Below are 18,580 nucleotides of genomic sequence, written 5' to 3'. Positions count from 1 at the left end.
TGAGAAATGCAGCTGTGTGATCTGTCAGAATCAGAAACAAGAGTGGTGCTCTCCAAATGTTTTGAGTTTGTGTTTTGAGATAACTAGCAGCATTATTTACTGCGCTCACTCTCTGGCTTCACTGTCTTGCTCCCAAAAGCAGACTTTTCTTCTCAGTGTGTGTGTGTGCTCGGCTTCTCTGGTGACTGTCTTTGAAGTCCTGACTGAATTGTTTTGCCTTTTATCTTGACTCTCTTCCCTCTCTCCTTCCCTCTCTGTGTCTCCTATGCCCTTATGATACCTCTCTCCCTGGCCCTTTCTCTTCCTGCTTGCTGTCCGCTGCTGCCTTGGATCGCTGCTATGTTTCCAAAAATTGATTCGGGGGTCGTCGGGCGCCGCGCTTGTGCGTGTAGATCTCTCCGGATGTGAGCCGACTGAGGGAGCGGTGTGTCAGGACAAAGCGGGATTTCGCCATGCGCTTAGCCGGGCGGGACTTCCCCCAAATCAAACAGTGCTATGACATCAAGGTACTTCGCCGCATGTTAAATAAATAGGAGGGGTGGGTTGTAGTGATGGTTGTGGTGGGGGTACATCCTAGCCTAGTTCTCCTGTCAGAGTACAGGAAAGCACAAATCACAGGGTGTGAAAATAGCACTGAGCACAATGCAAAGCCTTGACCTGCTGACAAGACGACTGCGCTACTTTGTCAATCAGCCTTTTCCTTTTTCTTGCTCTCTGCCTCTTAAAAAGAATAATGTGCCAATACACTCTTAAGGTACATAAGACTACAGTATTGCAGTGCTATCCCATTATATAAGCTGCCAAGGCAAGGCTAAGGGCTGCTTTGAAAGCTATGTGCTGCTACTTAACTTGCTGGAGCTTGTTACTGCATGTTGGGTTTAAAGCATTTAACACATTATGCCGGTCTCTTTGGGATTTTATTTGTTACTTTCTCGGACGATCAGGAGTTTCATGTCATGGTGAAACTGAAAGCCTCAAAAAGACAAACAAGAACAGGCTCCAGGCGCAGCCCGTGGGGTTTCCATGCAGTCGTCCTCTCCACAGGGGTCTTCTGAGTAAAAGTTTGGAGAGGCTCATAGTTCAGTCCACAGGTTCAGACACCTCCGTCTCCCTCTCACCCTCCTCCCCCACCCCACCTGTCCAGCTCACTGAGCTGTCTCAGCCGCCGTCAACCTCACAGCTTCTTCTCTCTCTCTCTTTCTTTCTCCCGGTCTGTCTCTCCGTCCTGCTCTCGTCTCTGATCACAGGTCCAACAGCTCATGAAGGCTGCCAGGGACGGGACCAAAGATGGACTGGAGAAGACCAAAATAGCCATGATGCGTAAAGTCTCCTTCCTGAACAAGAAAGAGCTCACTGGTTGGTTATAGGCTTATTATTCTTCTGTTGTTTCAAGATCTCATTTATCAGTAGGATATTAGAAAGTGTAATTGTGGCACTCTGCTTTTTTGATTAACCTTGTGGTGATTAGTTTTTGTAATGAATGCACAGCTTGCAGGGGCTAATGGATCACTGAGCAATAGCTGCATTGTTTTTGGGGGGCTTCACATGCTGCTGGAGGATCGCACAATTTATCATGTCACAATGAGATTGTCTGGGAGGGGACTTCAGATGGAGGCGGTGTGTGAGGAGGTAGCCTAACAAAACTGTGTGTGTGTGTGTGTTCTTGAATCTACAGAGGACACAGAGGATGAGTCTGGCTATCTGGACGTGACTTTATCTGAGGTGAAACACCCGCCCCCACAGCTGAGTCCGATGCCAGAAGGCCTAAGCAGCCAGCAGGTGTGTATATCTTTCTGTGTGTGTGTGTGCGCGTGTGTGTGTGCGCGTGTGTGTGTGCATGTGTGTGTGTGCATGTGTGTGCGTGTGCTTGTGCGTGTGCGTGTGTGCGTGTGTGCGTGTGTGTGTGTGTGGGTGTAGTCTGTGTCCATGTGTGTGTGCTGTGCAAGACAGATTTAATCTGGCTTTTGTGCCTAGGCTGTGATCTTACATCAGTCCTTACAATGCTGTGGGTAAACAGCACTGAGAGCATTTGAAAACAGCTCAACATGCTCAGAGGCTGCACATAATCCAATAGACCTAGACGATGTAAATAAGATGCAGTGCTTGGTCTTGGACCTAGATGAATGCCTCAGTCAAAGTACAAAGTCACAGCATGTTATGAGCCCCTAAAATCCTTGATCTTTTTACATCAGAAATTCTCCAAATTAGGATCACTGGGATCCAATATAAACCCACCCGCATAGGAAGGTTTAGTTGTAACCCTGAGATAGAATGTATTTTCACCACCATACTGAAAGGATTTGCTGGTCTGATATGTTTGATGTTCAGATTTGTCTTCCTTGATTTTCAGATTGTAAGACGTCACATTCTTGGTTCCATAATTGACAGTGAGAGACGCTACCTCGAATCCCTCAAGAGAATACTACAGGTAATTAAATGCTAACTACGCATGTGTTTGTAAGGGTTATTTATGCTCTTCTGCACATGCATCTGTCTCTTCAAACAAGAAGTAGTGCATGTATGATGACAGGATTTGTTTTGCTATCGGTAATACATAATTGAATAAGTTGTGTATCACCAAATTGAGACCAAATGAACCAAAAAGAAATGAGACATAAAAACTCTTACCAAACAGAGAACAACCACTACAAACACCACCATCACACTAAGTGTGCATTTTGAAACATTTCTTATCCTCAGGAATACCAGAAGCCCTTACTGGAAGCCGAGCCAAAGATCCTGAATTCTAAGAAGATCCAGCCCATCTTCTACCGGCTCAAAGAGATCGCGCAGTGCCACTCCATGTTCCAGATCGCACTGGCCTCTCGTGTGTCCGAGTGGGATGCCATCGAGATGATAGGTGACCTGTTTGTGGCCTCAGTAAGTCTCAAAGAATTACATTAACCTCTGGATTCTGTTTCAATCCCTCTGTTTATACTTGGTCAAGTGCATTTGTCCTCTTCAACATTACAATTCTGTATCTTTACAAGGGTCATTGTGGGAATAGGCACATGTTTACATTTACATTTACATTTATTGATTTAGCAGACGCTTTTATCCAAAGTGACTTACATGACAAGTATATTACATGTTAAATTTCCCCTGGGGATCAATAAAGTATCTATCTATCTATCTATCTATCTATCTATCTATCTATGTTAGTGGCCTTAGCTGAAGCTTGAAGGAAGTGTACATCAGGGATATTGTGCTATGGCTTATTTGAGAAATGGACCATGCCAGATCTCACTCTGAAAGCATGGGTGTACTTGTGCCCTAGCATTAAAGTTCCGGTTATGTGCGTGTATTGTGATTGAATACAGTGTCAGTCATATTATGTTTGTGATAACAGTTTCTCCACAGAGACATTGGTTATTGTATTTTACATGATGTTTTATGGGACCATAAGATCGAATCTCTCCTTTTGTGTTTTGGCGTTCCTGATCATAACGTGGGCAGCTGTTTTGTGCTGTTTTGATGGTTCGTCCCTGTGGGAGTGGAGTTGCACAAGTGTCTGAATGCATTGCCTTTAATTACATGTCATGAATTATGCTTTGAAAATGAAAGTGACTGTCTCAAGCTATGCATAAACAAATGTCCGACAATGACTGCTGAGAAAGTTCTTCCCAGTCAGTCTTTGACACAAACAAATAATTACCCAAGTTTGATAAAGTTGTGTGCATAAACTCAAAGTTGTTTGTCCCAAACTTCAAAGTGCACACTCTTCACATAATCATTCCTCCTATGGCGACTTAATAGTGTTAGGGAGAAGTAACACCACAGCCTTAGATTAATGCTTATAATTAGGTTTCGTCCAAGACTCGCTGTGCTGTTTGTTGACAATGAGAATGAACCTGTCTTGATTCTCCCTTGGTCATTAATTTTCTTCGACTCGCATTTGGGCTCCCAGTGTCGCCTCCAAACAGACCATTTCCTCTTGCTGGGCCTATTTTCAGACTTCAGTTCCTTTGTTGCAGACACTCAGAGCCAGGGAATGGTGGTGGTGGCTAAAAAAAGAGAACGTGTTTCTATGCTCAGCATTTCTATTTGAGCTTTGTTCACTTATTTCCTGTGTGTTGCCCCAAACTGCTGTTGGCATCTGACAGCGCACGCAGTGAGATAGTGAGGTTAATCAAAAGAAAAAGAGAGTCGGCTCCTCATTTTTTTTTGTTTTAAAAGCAGGAGCTCGGCCAGTGGCGAGGGCTCCCACTGTGAAAGCACATCTACTGGCGCTTCTCCCGACTCCCAGAGTTTTTTCCCTCTCAGTCTCTCGTAGTACTTTCTGTGTCTGTGTCTGTGTGTGTGTGTGTGTGTGTGTGTGTGTGTGTGTATGCCCTAGAACACTAATGGGGATGAGAGGCATTTTTCTGAAACTTTCATGTGCACCAGCTCATCTCCTCTTGTGACTGGTGCAACTGTCTTTCTGTTGGAGGAGAGAGAAAAAAAGTGATGTACCGCACTGCCTATATCTTTTAGCTGGAAAAAAAATTGGCTACAGATCCTGCTTTATGCAAATGAGCTGTTGCAAGAGTTGCAGCAGGACTGTGTCGTCTTCATGTTGCCTTTTTTTCCAGTCAGAGAAAAGCCATGTGACATCTCAAGAGTTTGTGATTTTTTGAGACTTTGTGATCTTTCCGCCCCTACAGTTTTCCAAGTCCATGGTGCTGGACGTGTACAGCGAATATGTCAACAACTTCACCAATGCCATGGCTCTCATCAAGAAGGCGTGTATGTCCAAACCGGCTTTTCTGGAGTTCCTCAAGGTGAATGCTGTTGTCTGATCATGTATGAAAGCGTTAGTAGGAGTTGTTCCTCAGGCAATACAGGGTGGAACACATCTGAATATGAAACTGCTAAGTCCATATGGACAGCATGTTTTAATGAAACAACACATTTCTTCACATATCATGACCCGATCCCTTAAATTAATTTTGTAGTGTGTTTTTCACAGTCAAAAGAGTCACATTCATGGCCTAAAAGGGATATGAAAATAGAATGGCACCTCCTCCCACTCCCTGTCTTTGGCCTAAAACTGCAGTATTGTGCTAATAAGCACTATTCACTATTCCCTGTCACTTCCCTGTTCTGTAAGATAAAACAAAAACGTATTTTTTGGGATGTCGGGTCACAGCTGAGTTTGTAATGCATTCGTTGTCATGGCAACAGCCTTTGACCCCCCACCCCTCCACTCTGTTCTTTCTTCCAGAGGAAGCAGGCGTCCAGTGCTGACAGGATCACTCTGTACGGTCTGATGGTCAAGCCCATCCAGCGTTTCCCGCAGTTCATCCTCCTGCTGCAGGTCAGTGGTGGCGGGAGGCAGCCTGGGCACAAAGGTTCTCTCCCCCCCCCACCCCCCCACCTCCCCTACCGAGAACCACAAGCACTGTTATGCAACAGGGCAAATCGCATGGCCATGCTCAGGGGGGTGGGGGGGGGGGGGGACTGTACGGAACATGCAGGGGGGTAAGATTGATGATGTGAACACCAGGGTGTATCAGCTTTTTATGGATAGCCTGAAACCTGTGGCAAACGCTAAACACAAAACGGAATTAGTCACTGACGAAACTGCTGGGGTGCATCACGCTGTGCTGGAGAGTTGTGTAAACAAACACAGGGGCGGGGGTGCAGGCAGGCTGAGTTATTTGAAGCCATCTGTTACTAAACGTATTTTTTCCTCTCTCTCTCGATCCCTCTTGAGCTGTTTTTATGGTCTAAATGATAGGTAGGTAGAGTCATTACAATGTTTCATTATGTCGGATTTTCCTTCAAGTGGTTTCTGAGGGGAAGTGAAACAGAGAGTGGTGATCGGTAATGAGACCCATGACAGTCATGTACATGACTAAATCAGCAGACACATTTTAATATTGTTACTGAAGACAAACAAGTAGAATATGGAAGAGATTGGCAGTGAAGGAAAACAAATAAAATGGTTAAAAGAGATAAACTGTCAAGACGAAAGACAAAAGATGAGTAAAATAAATGATACTCAGAACTGATGGATTTATTTATTTTTAATGAACTCACTCCTGATGCAAGAAGATGCAACCGTGCTCAATGTCATGTTGACATCTCTACCTTCATGACTACCCCCCCCTCTCTCTCTCTTAATTCAATTCAATTCAGTGAGCTTTATTGGCATGAAAGTTTTTCAATATTGCCAAAACAGTAATGGAGAAAATCACATCTCTCTCTCTCTCTCTCTCTCTCTCTCTCTCTCTCTCTCTCTCTCTCTCTCTCTCTCTCTCTCTCTCTCTCTCTCTCTCTCTCTCTCTCTCTCCCCTCTCCATTTATCTCTCTGTCTCATCTGACAGGACATGTTGAAGAATACTCCAGTGGGACACCAGGACCGTCTGCCTCTCCAGCTGGCTCTGACGGAGCTGGAGACGCTGGCCGAGAAACTCAACGAGCAGAAACGTGTGGCCGATCAGGTCGCCGAGATCCAGCAGCTTGCCCGCAGCATCAACGACCGCAACCTCAGCAAGGTGGGAGACGCCGGCTGAACAAGCCAATACATACAGTCTTTGAAACAAGCATATAAAGCAAACATTCCAAGATACATTCAAAGAAAACAAACTGCCCCTCTCTCACTCAGTCACTCAAACAAACAAACAAACAAACAAACAAGCAAGAAGACAAAAATAAATAAGAATAGCATCGCTAGTCTAATTTTCGCTGTTCTTCTTGCAATTGGGCCTTCACAGTCATCTCTCTCCAATACATAAACATTTGACTCGTAAAGAGCACATACACGCATATAAATCAACAAACAAATATAGCCCAACTGTTGCAATAGATCGTGGACTGTGCCATGTCAAGCAACTATGTATTTGGGGCTCATTGTTCAAGCTGGGCTGCGTTCAGACGTTGAGACCAGAGCACTGATGCGGTGGCATGCCACAGGCAGGCGGGCAAGGAAATGAGATTGCCCTGCTTCACAACAGCTGTTTGACAATTCGTCACATTCACTAGAGGGTGCTCTAATCTCTGCTCTACTCTGCTGTGATCTTGCCGCCAGCATTCAACTGCAAAAAAACAACAAAAGCCTAGGACCCCCCCATCACACCATATTTTTTTCTATTGTCATAATAACGCCCCACTTTGATGTAAAAGACGCTTTAGTATGCAAAACAGAGACCCTGACAATTCTGTATTGTATGGGGGTTTGTTTTGCCCCCACTGTGTGGAGATACCATTACAACAAAACAATATGCATAAAGATACAAAAAAAGTGTATCAGTCAAAGTCAGGTCTGACTGGAAGCCACCCACAAAAAAATGTAATTTCCTCAAATCAGGATGTGATTTTCTCACGCTGGCTCGCTGGGTTTGCTTGTGGAATGCATAAGTATGTGATGTTCTAGTTGTTCAGCCCTGGGCTCAGCCGCCCGTGAATGCATAATCATTGTGTGTGTGTGTGTGTGTGTTTGTGTGTATGTGTGTGTGTGTGTGTGTGTGTTCATTTGCGTCCTTGTGTGGGTGTTACTCCCACAGCAGCTGAACGCTGACCAACGTCATCTTATCCTGCACGAGACGCTCATCGAGACTGTGTACGGCGAGAAGGGCCAAGTGCTCAAATCGAAGGAGCGCAAGGTCTTCCTCCTCAACGACTCCCTTGTGTGCGCAAACATTAACCTCAAGTGAGTGCGTGCTGAATGCCATCTGGTAGAACAGTTGAAGGACAAGGTCATGGATTCCATTCCAAACTCCTCCCCGCTCCTGTGCATTTTGAATATTATATGTCTTTATATTAGGCACACTCCTAAAACACATGTTGAAAACAACACAACTTGCTTTGTTTTTTAACACATCTCTGTGTCCAGATAGGGACAACACATTTTGTGCATATGTTCAGTATAAGTGACTAGTGCCAACATGATGAAACGTATTGGTCTATTCACTTTTGTTTGAGCTAGTTGCTTTTAACAGAACTAACCCGGTATGTTGAAAGTGACAAGTATGTGACACTTAACTTTGGCTTTGCATTTGTGAGCAATTCCTCCATGACTCACTATGAAGGCCATCTTTCTTTTTGTCCTTGTGCTGAGCAGTTACACTGAGAGCGGCATTGATACCTTCATTCAGGAAAGATTTTGGTAAAGTCAGTCTGCAAGTTGTTTTGGGGAGCTTTCCTCTGCCTCCTAATGATGCCTGGGTCATTTGATCCTCAGAGCATGTTGATTAGACCGATCAGTTTGCATTTCACAGGGAAGTTGGGACGGGTGAAGGTCCGATCACTCAGAGAAACCTCACACAACTAATCACAATGCTGATCATGCATAATGCACGAATATATGAATAGGAATGACCTTAAAATCACAGAGGGGTGCATTTCATGCCCGACAAATTCAATTGATCATGAGCTTGCTAATTGCATTAGTTATTCCTTGAATTCTTTCATGACAATTCAAAGGGCTTTAGATCTTTTTTTTGTTTTTTGTTTTACAACTGGTCTTGGGTGAGATGGCCTGTGGACTGTCAGAAAAGTCCTGGGGAGTGAATGTATCTCTCTCTACCATCAGGGGTCCTCCAGATATCAGCAGCCTTGTTCCTATCGGGCCGAAGTACGCGGTGAAGTGGAGTGCCCCCTTGCTTCAAGTGCAGGCGGTGGAGGTGGGGCAGGAGGGCTCACCAAGCAAAGAGAACCTCTTCCAGCCCAGCAACAACAAACGCCTCAGCACTAGCACTCCAGGTAAACTAATGTACTGGCATTACAGATTAGCCATAGTTCTAGTACTGTAGATTAGAAACTTTACTAGCACTCCAGGTAAACTATAGTACTAGCATTACAGATTAGCCATCGTACTAGCACTGCAGATTAGAAACTGTACTGGCAATCCAAGGTAAACTATAGAACTAGCATTACAGATTAGCCATAGTTCTAGTACTGTAGATTAGACACTGTACTAGCACTTCAGGTAAACTATAGTACTTGCATTACAGATTAGCCATAGTTCTAGTACTGCAGATTAGAAACTAGCAATCCAAGAAGCCCTATGAATGGTATGTATGTGAGATACTAGAAAAGATAAAAACAGAGGCATGGAATGTTGCAGGAAGCGTCCTGAAACAGGGAAAGAATATAAATGGACTTGCTTGCATATATTTCTGAAATTAAATGCTGAAATTACCTACAACATCTCCCAAAAATACATAAAATGACAGTCTGCCTAATTATTTAGCATCAAATTTGGATATATGCGAGTTTTATGCTTAAAAGCATCTTAAATTGATATGTTTCAATTTGAACATTGTGTAGCTTTGGGCAAAATCCTTTGTAATAATCTTTGCTGGGAACACACTTCAAGTAAACCACAAGACTTGCATACCAGATTAGCCTCAATACTGACTGTTGTGATGGGAGATGGGATTTGGGACAGTTTATGTTTGGTAGTTTGTGTTAGAGAGGAAAATATTTGCTGAATGTAAATTTTCACCTTTGGGGTATGTGTGTGAGTGTAAGTGTGTGTGTGTGCACTGGAAAGTTGGTTTGCTACCCTGCAAGTCTGGTTTAAATAATTCGGCTTTCATAACATTCCAAAAAAAAGCTGACATGAAAGCATGCATTTTATGAGGTAAAAAAAGATATTCTACCATATTCAGAATGCGCACACACAATTTGCTTTGGTGATGTGAATATAAACAGATTTGTTTGTTCACATCAACATGATATTGGCTACCTGTAAGCAGTGGCCTGCCTGCATGCAAATGACCAGTTTGAGGTTGTGCATACTGATTTGACTGAAGTCATATAGGTGCCTGGGCTGTATTTTGCACACCAGCGCATGGCGTAAAACTTGTTTTCCACCTGCGCAAAGTTTAATTCGGTATTTTGCACGTTTATTTTTTAAACATTGCGCCCAGGGGTGTGGCAATTAACAACCTAGGGAGGGGCCTGGCGCTATCACCTGGTCAGAAGTCAATGGCAAGTTGTTCATATGCTATTTTAAGAGCGCATGTCAACAGTCATATTGGCAGGTGCACGCACCATCCTTCTATCACTCATGAACGCACACCAGCGCACGTCCATGCAAAGCATTACAAATTGCACTGATTACAATGGGAAACATAATTAGAATAAAGATATCACGAAATACTGTACATCTCATGATGAGTAGTTTATTCACCATAATTTGCAAATTGGTAATGACGGTTAAAAGTGATTAGGGGAGAGGCGAGAGACACGTATGGAGCACAGCTGAAGACGCACTGTCACAAGATATAAGCAACTCCTCTGCAGGATAAATGTTGTTTTATTCAGTCATTTGAGCAATATTAGGGTAAGTGTTGCTTTTTCCAGCCAATGTTTTCGATGGTAACCCATTGTCAGTCAATAGTGAAAGTAACTGCATATAACTGTCTTCGTTGACTGACACCTTGGTGAAGTTAGTTTCACTTTGCCAATGAGTTCAAATAATAGACGAGTGCAAATGCGTGAAGGCTATGCTAGGTTTTAGTAAAGCATGGTTTAAGAATGACTATTTCATACGGTCTCGTAAGCAGCCTCCTTCAAATGCGCCGTTGAATGCCAAAATACCGATGCATTTATTTGACATATCGCGCTTTGCGCCGTTAAAGGGAATGACAGATGTCATTCTCATTGGTTTAAATGATGTTACGTCCCAAACACACCCATATGACTGATTAAAAAACCTAGGAACACCTTGTTGCGCCATGCACTCCAAGTTTGATAACGAAACCCCTCCCAATGTGAACTGGACATCCTACTAAATTTGAATAGACTTTTGACGAGTGACGATGCACTTTAGAATGTCATGATAGAGCCTATCTCTATTCATCAACTTCCTCCATCTAAAGAGGTCGTTTGAGGTCCTGTTCATATTCTGTAACAGGATGCATCTCAGTCCTGGTGATATGATTTTGATCGCTAGGGTTCTCAAAGCCCAAGCCATAATGTAATGTCACTCATTACAGTTCCTACAGTGAGTGTGCTGGTCTAATTGTGTATGTAACCTTGAAGGATAACAGTGCATGTGAAAAACAAACAAACAAACAAACAAGTGAGTACATGAAACCCAAGGCCAAGATGCTACTTAAAGGAACCATATGTAAGATTGTGGTCAAAACTGGTACTGCAATCACTTTCAAAATACTAGAGCGGTGTATCCCCTCCCCCTCCCCCCTGACTCAAGGTTGCCAACCCGGATGCCGAAACACTACTGACTTTGTGATTAGTAGATAGGTGGAGGGTGGCGCATCAGGCCAAAACACAACATGACATGACAAAACACAACATCAACATCAGTTGAGGGCTGCAACTTCACTTTTTAACTGACAATATCCTGGCTGTACTACTGTTGTCAGTGATATAAGTATTTGAAATGAACATGATTTCTTAATGCCTAGTGACATATCAGGGCCATTTTATGATTAATTGAAATATACAAAAAATACATTTCTTACATACAGTTTCTTTAATTAATTGCATTCAATTTAGCAGGGATTTTGTCCCATGGTGAAGAGGTTGGTGGTGTTGTGTGTTCCAGGGAAGGTGTTTCTGGGACCTCCCCGGCTTTACCAGGACCTGCAGGAGCTTCAGCATGACCTGTCCGTGGTGGAGGAGGTCACTCTGCTCGTGGGCACTTTACAAGGAGAATATCAGGTGAGCTAGGACTATATGCGTTTCTTACATACATTTGCCAATTAAGCATTGGTTACCTTTCTAAAGGGAAACTGAATCTCTTGCCAATTTCATTCATTCATTCGTCCATTCATTTGTTCTATCATTGACGTTTATTTATCCATTCTTTCATTTGCTTATGTACCGGTAATTTACTCAGACAAAGACTCCATATTGTCCATGTGCAGACTCTCTACAGGATATATCCCTTATTTGGCTTTGCCAATCAGCTCCAGAATTAGCCGCTACTTTATTTCCCACCAAAGATGCTATAACATTTCTAGAATCTTTGCTTCCCACTACCATTAGCCAACTGTATGGACAAACAAGATACAAAACAGAGTGCAAAATAGAGAACTGGGATATACACATGCCTCTGTGTGGGTTGTGACAAAGAGCTAATCATGGGGTGGTCAATTGTCTTCCTGTGCCCAGAACCTGAACACCACAGTGGGGCAAGACTGGTGCCTGGCCTTGCAGCGACTCATTCGCATCAAGGAGGACGAGATCCAGTGTGCCAACAAGTGCCGCCTGCGACTGATGGTGCCTGGCAAACCAGACAAGTGAGTCCCGTGCCAAACAAAACAATCACGGATCGCCTCCCAGCAATCTGGAGATCCTCCCAAGCTCCCAGTCCATGAAGCAGGAGGTCAAGGCCCGACTCAGAGGAATGAGTTGGCGTGTTGCATGTGTGTATCCTAACTATGCGGGGAGACCTTCGCTATTGGTGTTGTGGAGAGAGGAGGAGGAGGGACATGGTTCCAGAATGCTGTACCACTGTGGGTGGCTCTTACATAGGCATCCTTTTGAATGGAAGAGCAGGAACCGTAGATGAGGGGGTGGTGCCTAGATTTATCCACGCTGAGGCTAACGGAACAGCCTGCAGGCTATGACTGGTCTCCCCTGGCATTGTTGTGATGGTTGGATGAGCTGTTCTCAGGTCAGCTGAAACACCCAGGAATTATTGAATCATTTTCTGCTGTTACTGACTACAGTATGCCTGTAGAGCATAGTGCATCATATTGTTCATATTCAGCTATGGTTTTAATACTTCATAAGATGGGATGGAATGCAGAGAGACCTGTGGAATATAAACAGCTGGCCAGATGACTCCACGGGGAAATATCCTCTAGACCTTTTTTTATAGATAGCGTATGTCATCTACAACATGACAAACATTTATCTTGCATCTGCAAAAAGGCTCAAATTGGATTTGTGTCTCTCTTTCCCTGTGTGTGTGTGTGTGTGTGTTATTATGTTTTATTGTCTAGGTCTGGACGTCCAGTGAGTTTCATGGTGGTCTTCAACACTCCCAATCCTCTCAGCAAAATCTCTTGGGTCAACCGGCTGCACCTGGCTAAGATTGCACAAAGTGTGTAGGCAGAATCACATATAAATTGACAGTTGCAAGCCCCATGATCAGAAATAGAACTAGTTTTGCTGTTACAGCTTACAGTTGTGATTTTCCTGTGTTTCTGTTGTTGTTCTGTACTGTAGTTTGAAATGTAATCATTTGATCAATGTGAATGTCCTGTGAAAAAATGAATAATGGGAAAAAATGAAGAATTTTTTTTTCAGTGTTGTGTTGTCTGTTCTTGACAATGACTTGAGCCTGTCCACTCTTGTTATCTCTGTTATATCTCTGTTTCCCTCCCTGAGGTATGTGACCAAAATCTCTTGTTTGTGCAGGGGAAGAAAATATGCCTGGATGGGTGTTTGCAGATGACGATGACAAAACTAAGCCTCCGTTCTGGTGCCCACTTCTGGCCTGTCGAATGCCAGCCTTCAACATCAAGTCCCAAGAATGGAAGGTCAGACATTCCAAGGCACACTAATGGGTTTAGGCTGAGGAGAGAGAATGTCCTGGCACTGAATAGTTTTACTCCAATTTAAAATGTGTTTGGTTAAAATGAGACCAGAGAGCTTTCAATCATTGTGGTGTCCTTAAAAAACACTCTACCAATCTACCTACCTAAAAGTATCCACAGGTTATGAAAGAGAAAAACAAACATATCACCAACAGACATACACTGATATTTAACTACACTCATATAATACCTCAGGGATTCAATTTTTTTTTTAAATATATATATATATATATATATATATATATATATATATATATATATATATTATATATATATATATATATATATATATATATATTATTCGTTTTCACAGTCACAACAAATAAAACATGGATCCACTGTGAAATCCACCAACAAACACACTACAAACAAATAAACCAAAAGCACAAAACAACACATTGGCTCAGTTAAACACATATACAACCAAAAGTTCTATAAATAATGGATAATCGTCTCTCTCTTATCGATCTCTCTTTTAGAGAATCCCTGTAGCAAGATGGCAGAAACATCAGGCTCCAAATAATTCAAATACTGTATGGCTCTCAAACCTAGAAGAATTGGTTTGACTTTCAATGTAACATGCATGTCAAGTACTCCAGGGGCACTCAACTCAAACAGCACTTTATGCCAGCCCTTAACAGTTGGTTCTTTTTCGCTAATCCACTGCAGTAAAATGTTCTTCCTAGCAGCATACGTGAGAATACAGTACAATCTCTTATGTGCCAACAGTACATATCTGGCTGGGAGGTGTTTGTTTGTTTTTAAAGCAAGTGTGGTAGCCCATAACTCAAGCAGGTTGAAACCCAGGAAAGTCCTTTTGCTGCTGCATTTCGTTAAATTTATTTTAATAAATTATTTTCTTCTTCTAATTCTGTATATGAAACCATCAAATCCTTCGCAGTATCTCTATCTCTCCTCTGGCGGAGAGCCTGATATAATGACGAGAGCCAATACCGATCATGAGCGGCGTAGATTAAATGGAATACGATGGGAATGGGAGCTACTCAGTGAGGAAAATGAGTTTTAAAGCCCCAGATTGGACCTACATGTGGCGTGCCTCTGGCCCACATTTGGCCCAGATGCGGTCACAGGTCTAAAGTTGAATGAGCTGAATGAATGGTGCTCAGGGAGGAGGAGACGCATGAGTGGAGGCGCGTGGAGGTGTGCTGAGGAGCACGGAAGAGCGCTCAAGCAGGCAATGATGGTCACTCGCGCTGCCCACCCCCCCTTCTGAAGGCGATGGGGATTTACAGCGTGAGAGATGTGTTTGATCAGAGCCACTTCAGGAATCTTAACCCTCCGAGCGAGCGAGGGCACCACACTGATCCACACCCCAACTGACACACACACGCACACACACAGACACAGACACACACACACACACACACACAGACAGACACACGCATGCACACACACAAACGTACACACACACACACACACACACACACACACACACATGCACACACAGACACACACACACACACACGCACACAGACACACACACACAGACACACGCACACACATACACACACACACACACACATCTAACCTCCGTCTCCACCCCGCTGTACAGAAAAAGATTTCTCACTGATGAAAGATAAGAATAAAAACAAACTGCAACCAGTGAGAGAGCGACAGGGAGGCAGAGAGAGAGAGAGAGAGAGAGAGAGAGAGAGAGAGAGAGAGAACAGGAAGATGTTTATCTGTGGTATCCGGCAAAAAAATAAAAAATCCCCAAAGGACAAACTATGTCAGACATGGCAGCCCTTTCCACTTGTCTTTTATCTGCACACACTGCATAATGATGAAATGCTGCACATTAAGGAGTTCAGCAGACACACACAACCACACATTTAAAAAAAACTAAGCTGTTAGACGACTTGACGACAACAGTAAATCATAGTCGCTTAAAAAAAGCCGATCAGACATCACAATTATTCAGAGCTGAATATGTCCCCGGCTACATTGTGAAAGGAAAATGGCTCGCCTGACAAAAGATAACGAAATGAGTATTTCCAAAGCACTGAGTTATGTACATATTAAACAGCTCCCTCATGTCTGCCTGACGCCAGGGGGAAGTGGAGCAGGCCGGGAAATATCAGCCGTGGCCTTAATGGAGATTCCACTTTAAAAAGACTAACATCGCTTCCAAATATCCTCTATGTGCTGTGTTTCTGTGTTTTATGCAGATTGCATACTCTCCCCCAACACACACACTTACATACGCACACATACACACACATACACACGCACACACACACACACTCATTCACTCACACATACAAACACACTCACACACACCAACACACACACACACACACTCACGTATACATATACACCACCCCGCAATCCTGGTTTACATTTCTCTAAAACAGATATTCTATTTTTATCCATTCAAACATAAAAGGGCTTACAGTTGCGTTTACCAGTAATTACACAACACATTACATAATGCTTTGTTGTCTCTGACAATTAGTGTTTGGAATGTCAGACAGATAGTATTAGATGAAAGTCATACTCTGTAATTGAGTATTAAAATGTGGTTGGTGGACTTATCTGAAATGAAAGGAGCTTGGGAAAATTTCAGCTTGGGCTTCTCTTTATATGGACAGTCAGTCAGTGTAACTAGGCTGACATTTGGACTCACGGCTCATGTGTCATAAACAAGCTTTTATGCCTTTCACCGCTTGACCATGAAAAATGCCCTTTGTAAAAAGTCAACCTGCCATCAGTTTGGCTTCCACTAAATAGGCTTTGTGACTGCAGTCCGAACCCACCTCAGATGGCTTCCTCTGTTCCAATGGGGGAAACACACACACACACACACACACACACACACACACACACACACACACGCTGTCCTCTCTCATTAAAGACCATATTCAAAGGGCTTTTCATTCACCTCGGGTATCCAAAGCAGCCAACCTTTGTCCTTGTTTGCATTGAAAAGAGTAATCCCATTCAGATTCTATGTCAATATCATTCTCTTTGAAACGAAAGAGGGATATAAAGTAATACCTATAGGGACTTATTAAAACCGTCAGTTGTAATCTAGTGGAGAAACCGGACTAAATCCCACAGATTGACGAGTCAGGTATTTAGATGTCAGGTATTCCTTTAGAATATATTGCATGCACTACTTACATACCTTACGAGACGACACTGTAACATCTAAACTAAACTAAAAACTTCTCTGCCCCAGCAATTACAAGTCAATGCTCTATTGTTGAAGATTGCAGTATTTCTTCTGCACTTCTGCCATACAATGCTCTTGAACTGTCCTCACCTCGAGGTGAACACGCTTGGCTTAATTCATAATTGATGTGTTTTGTGGTTCCTTGCAGCTGGAGACTGCTCTACACAACCCAGTCCAGTGTGCTCTCCTCGGCTTCTCCGCCGCCAGTACGTCGCTGCCCCAGGGCTACCTGTGGGTAAGTATCTTCTGTTTGGGCCCCAGACAGGCGCGCCCACACCCCGCTGTTTTACTTGGAGCCCTTGGAGCCCTCAGCATCTCTACCACCACGTCTCTGTGCTTTGTGTTTGTGTTGCTGAGAACCCAGTTTGAACCTGGAGATGAAGGGAGAGGAGAGAGAAGTTGATGTTTACTTTGAAAAGCACAGAACTTTGAAATGCTCAATGCATTGTGGTTTGTCTAGACTGAAAGTGATTGTGGTGTATGTATTGACCTGTCAAACTTCTCAGAGCAGTAGGATTTCAGCATGACCTGTATTGTGTTTTATTTAGCCAATTAGAGTCCCAGACCTTGGATTTTAGGCTTTGAATGCAATCTACTGTAGAAACGCATAACAGTTTGATCTCATATTTGAAGTTTGAGGTGAAAATTTGATCTCAAAACTAGATCTCAAATTTAAATTATTTGTAGAACATTTTCAAATGTTCGAGGAAGGATGAAAGTTTCCTTAAAACCATTCTGAAGTCTTCATACATTCTGTATATATCAAGAGCCGAACATCAAAAGGACGCGGCCATTAATAGTTGATGCATGTAGCTATGGTTTTGCTCCCTCTTGCTACTGTGCATCCTCGCTCTTTTAACTCTCCCAGGGTATTTTGTGAGTTGAACTCTTCAGACCCCCCCCCCTCCTCTCTGTCATGCCTGCCCTCCTCTCCTCTCTCATCCTCTGCCTAGGTGGGCAGCAGGGGGCCTACTCTCCACAGCAATGTGGGATGGCGTCAAGTTCTTTTACTCTCTCAGGAGGACTAGAGGAAATCCTAGACCTAGCTTAGAGGAACTCTTCAGACTTCTGTCCTCTCTGTCTCTCAATGTGTGTCTCTCTCTCTCTCTCTCTGTGTCTCTCAATGTCTCTCTCTCTCTCTCTGTCTCTCTATCTATCTCTCTCTCTCTCTGTCTCTCTCTCTCTGTCTCTCATGCCTGCTGCCTTCTCTCGCCCCCTTCTTAGGTGGGCAGCTGGGGGGATGACTCCCACGGCCAAGTGGAGATCTTCTCCCTGAACAGAGCTACGCCGCGCTCGGTCAAGTCCTTCCCTGTGGGGGCGCCGGCGCTGTGCCTGGAGTGTGTGACCGAGCCAGAGCGCGGGGCCTTTGAGGAGGACGGAGAGGAGGAGTTGGAGTGCCCGGCTAAAATAGGCAACACCATCTGTGTGGGGCTAAGGGATGGGAGGTGAGTGGAAGCCTAGTGGGAGCTCTGTGTGTGTGTGTGTGTGTGTGTGTGTGTGTGTGTGTGTGTGTGTGTGTGCGTGTGTGTGTGTGTGTGTGTTTGTATGTTCGTGTGTTTGTGTGTGTGTGTGTGTGTGTGTGTGTGTGTGTGTGTGTGTGTGTGTGTGCGTGTGTTTGTGTGTGTGCGTGTGTTTGTGTGTGTGTGTGTGTGTGTGTGTGTGTGTTTTTGTGTGTGTGCGTGTGTTTGTGTGTGTTTATGTGTGTGTTTGTGTGTCTGCGCGTGTGTGTGTATGTATAAATGTGTGTGTGTGTGTGATGCTTTCTTTATGTAGTAAATTTGTAAGGTACAGACCAGGCATTTGATTGAATTGATTTGCTTTGATAGAGGAGCTGACTTGGAAGCACATCTAGCCCTGCTCTGATGTGTATCCAGGTTGGCTC

The 18,580-nt window shown here is 43.7% G+C and overlaps 1 protein-coding gene across 8 annotated transcripts in view; it reads left to right on the top strand.

The window, feature by feature from the left end:
- arhgef10lb (Rho guanine nucleotide exchange factor (GEF) 10-like b) overlaps nt 1–18,580 on the top strand; it is a 37,427-nt gene that overhangs the window by 11,766 nt on the left and 7,081 nt on the right. For 4 of the 8 annotated variants that reach the window (XM_042097420.1, XM_042097418.1, XM_042097415.1 and 1 more), the window contains 17 exons: nt 393–506; nt 1,248–1,356; nt 1,676–1,779; nt 2,351–2,428; nt 2,701–2,880; nt 4,644–4,760; nt 5,204–5,296; nt 6,309–6,479; nt 7,488–7,633; nt 8,045–8,089; nt 8,516–8,685; nt 11,501–11,616; nt 12,070–12,197; nt 12,906–13,006; nt 13,324–13,445; nt 16,847–16,933; nt 17,923–18,143. In XM_042097420.1, the coding sequence (XP_041953354.1) occupies nt 393–506; nt 1,248–1,356; nt 1,676–1,779; nt 2,351–2,428; nt 2,701–2,880; nt 4,644–4,760; nt 5,204–5,296; nt 6,309–6,479; nt 7,488–7,633; nt 8,045–8,089; nt 8,516–8,685; nt 11,501–11,616; nt 12,070–12,197; nt 12,906–13,006; nt 13,324–13,445; nt 16,847–16,933; nt 17,923–18,143 (2,102 nt within the window). The remainder of the gene's footprint in view (nt 1–392; nt 507–1,247; nt 1,357–1,675; nt 1,780–2,350; nt 2,429–2,700; nt 2,881–4,643; nt 4,761–5,203; nt 5,297–6,308; nt 6,480–7,487; nt 7,634–8,044; nt 8,090–8,515; nt 8,686–11,500; nt 11,617–12,069; nt 12,198–12,905; nt 13,007–13,323; nt 13,446–16,846; nt 16,934–17,922; nt 18,144–18,580) is intronic. The other 4 variants (XM_042097419.1, XM_042097423.1, XM_042097416.1 and 1 more) reach the window with 3 other exon arrangements.

This window comes from Alosa sapidissima, chromosome 7, assembly GCF_018492685.1.
Source record: "Alosa sapidissima isolate fAloSap1 chromosome 7, fAloSap1.pri, whole genome shotgun sequence".
Classification (NCBI taxonomy): domain Eukaryota; kingdom Metazoa; phylum Chordata; class Actinopteri; order Clupeiformes; family Clupeidae; genus Alosa; species Alosa sapidissima.
The sequence above is the reverse complement of the archived record's forward strand: the minus strand, read 5'-3'. Positions and strand labels throughout refer to the sequence as shown.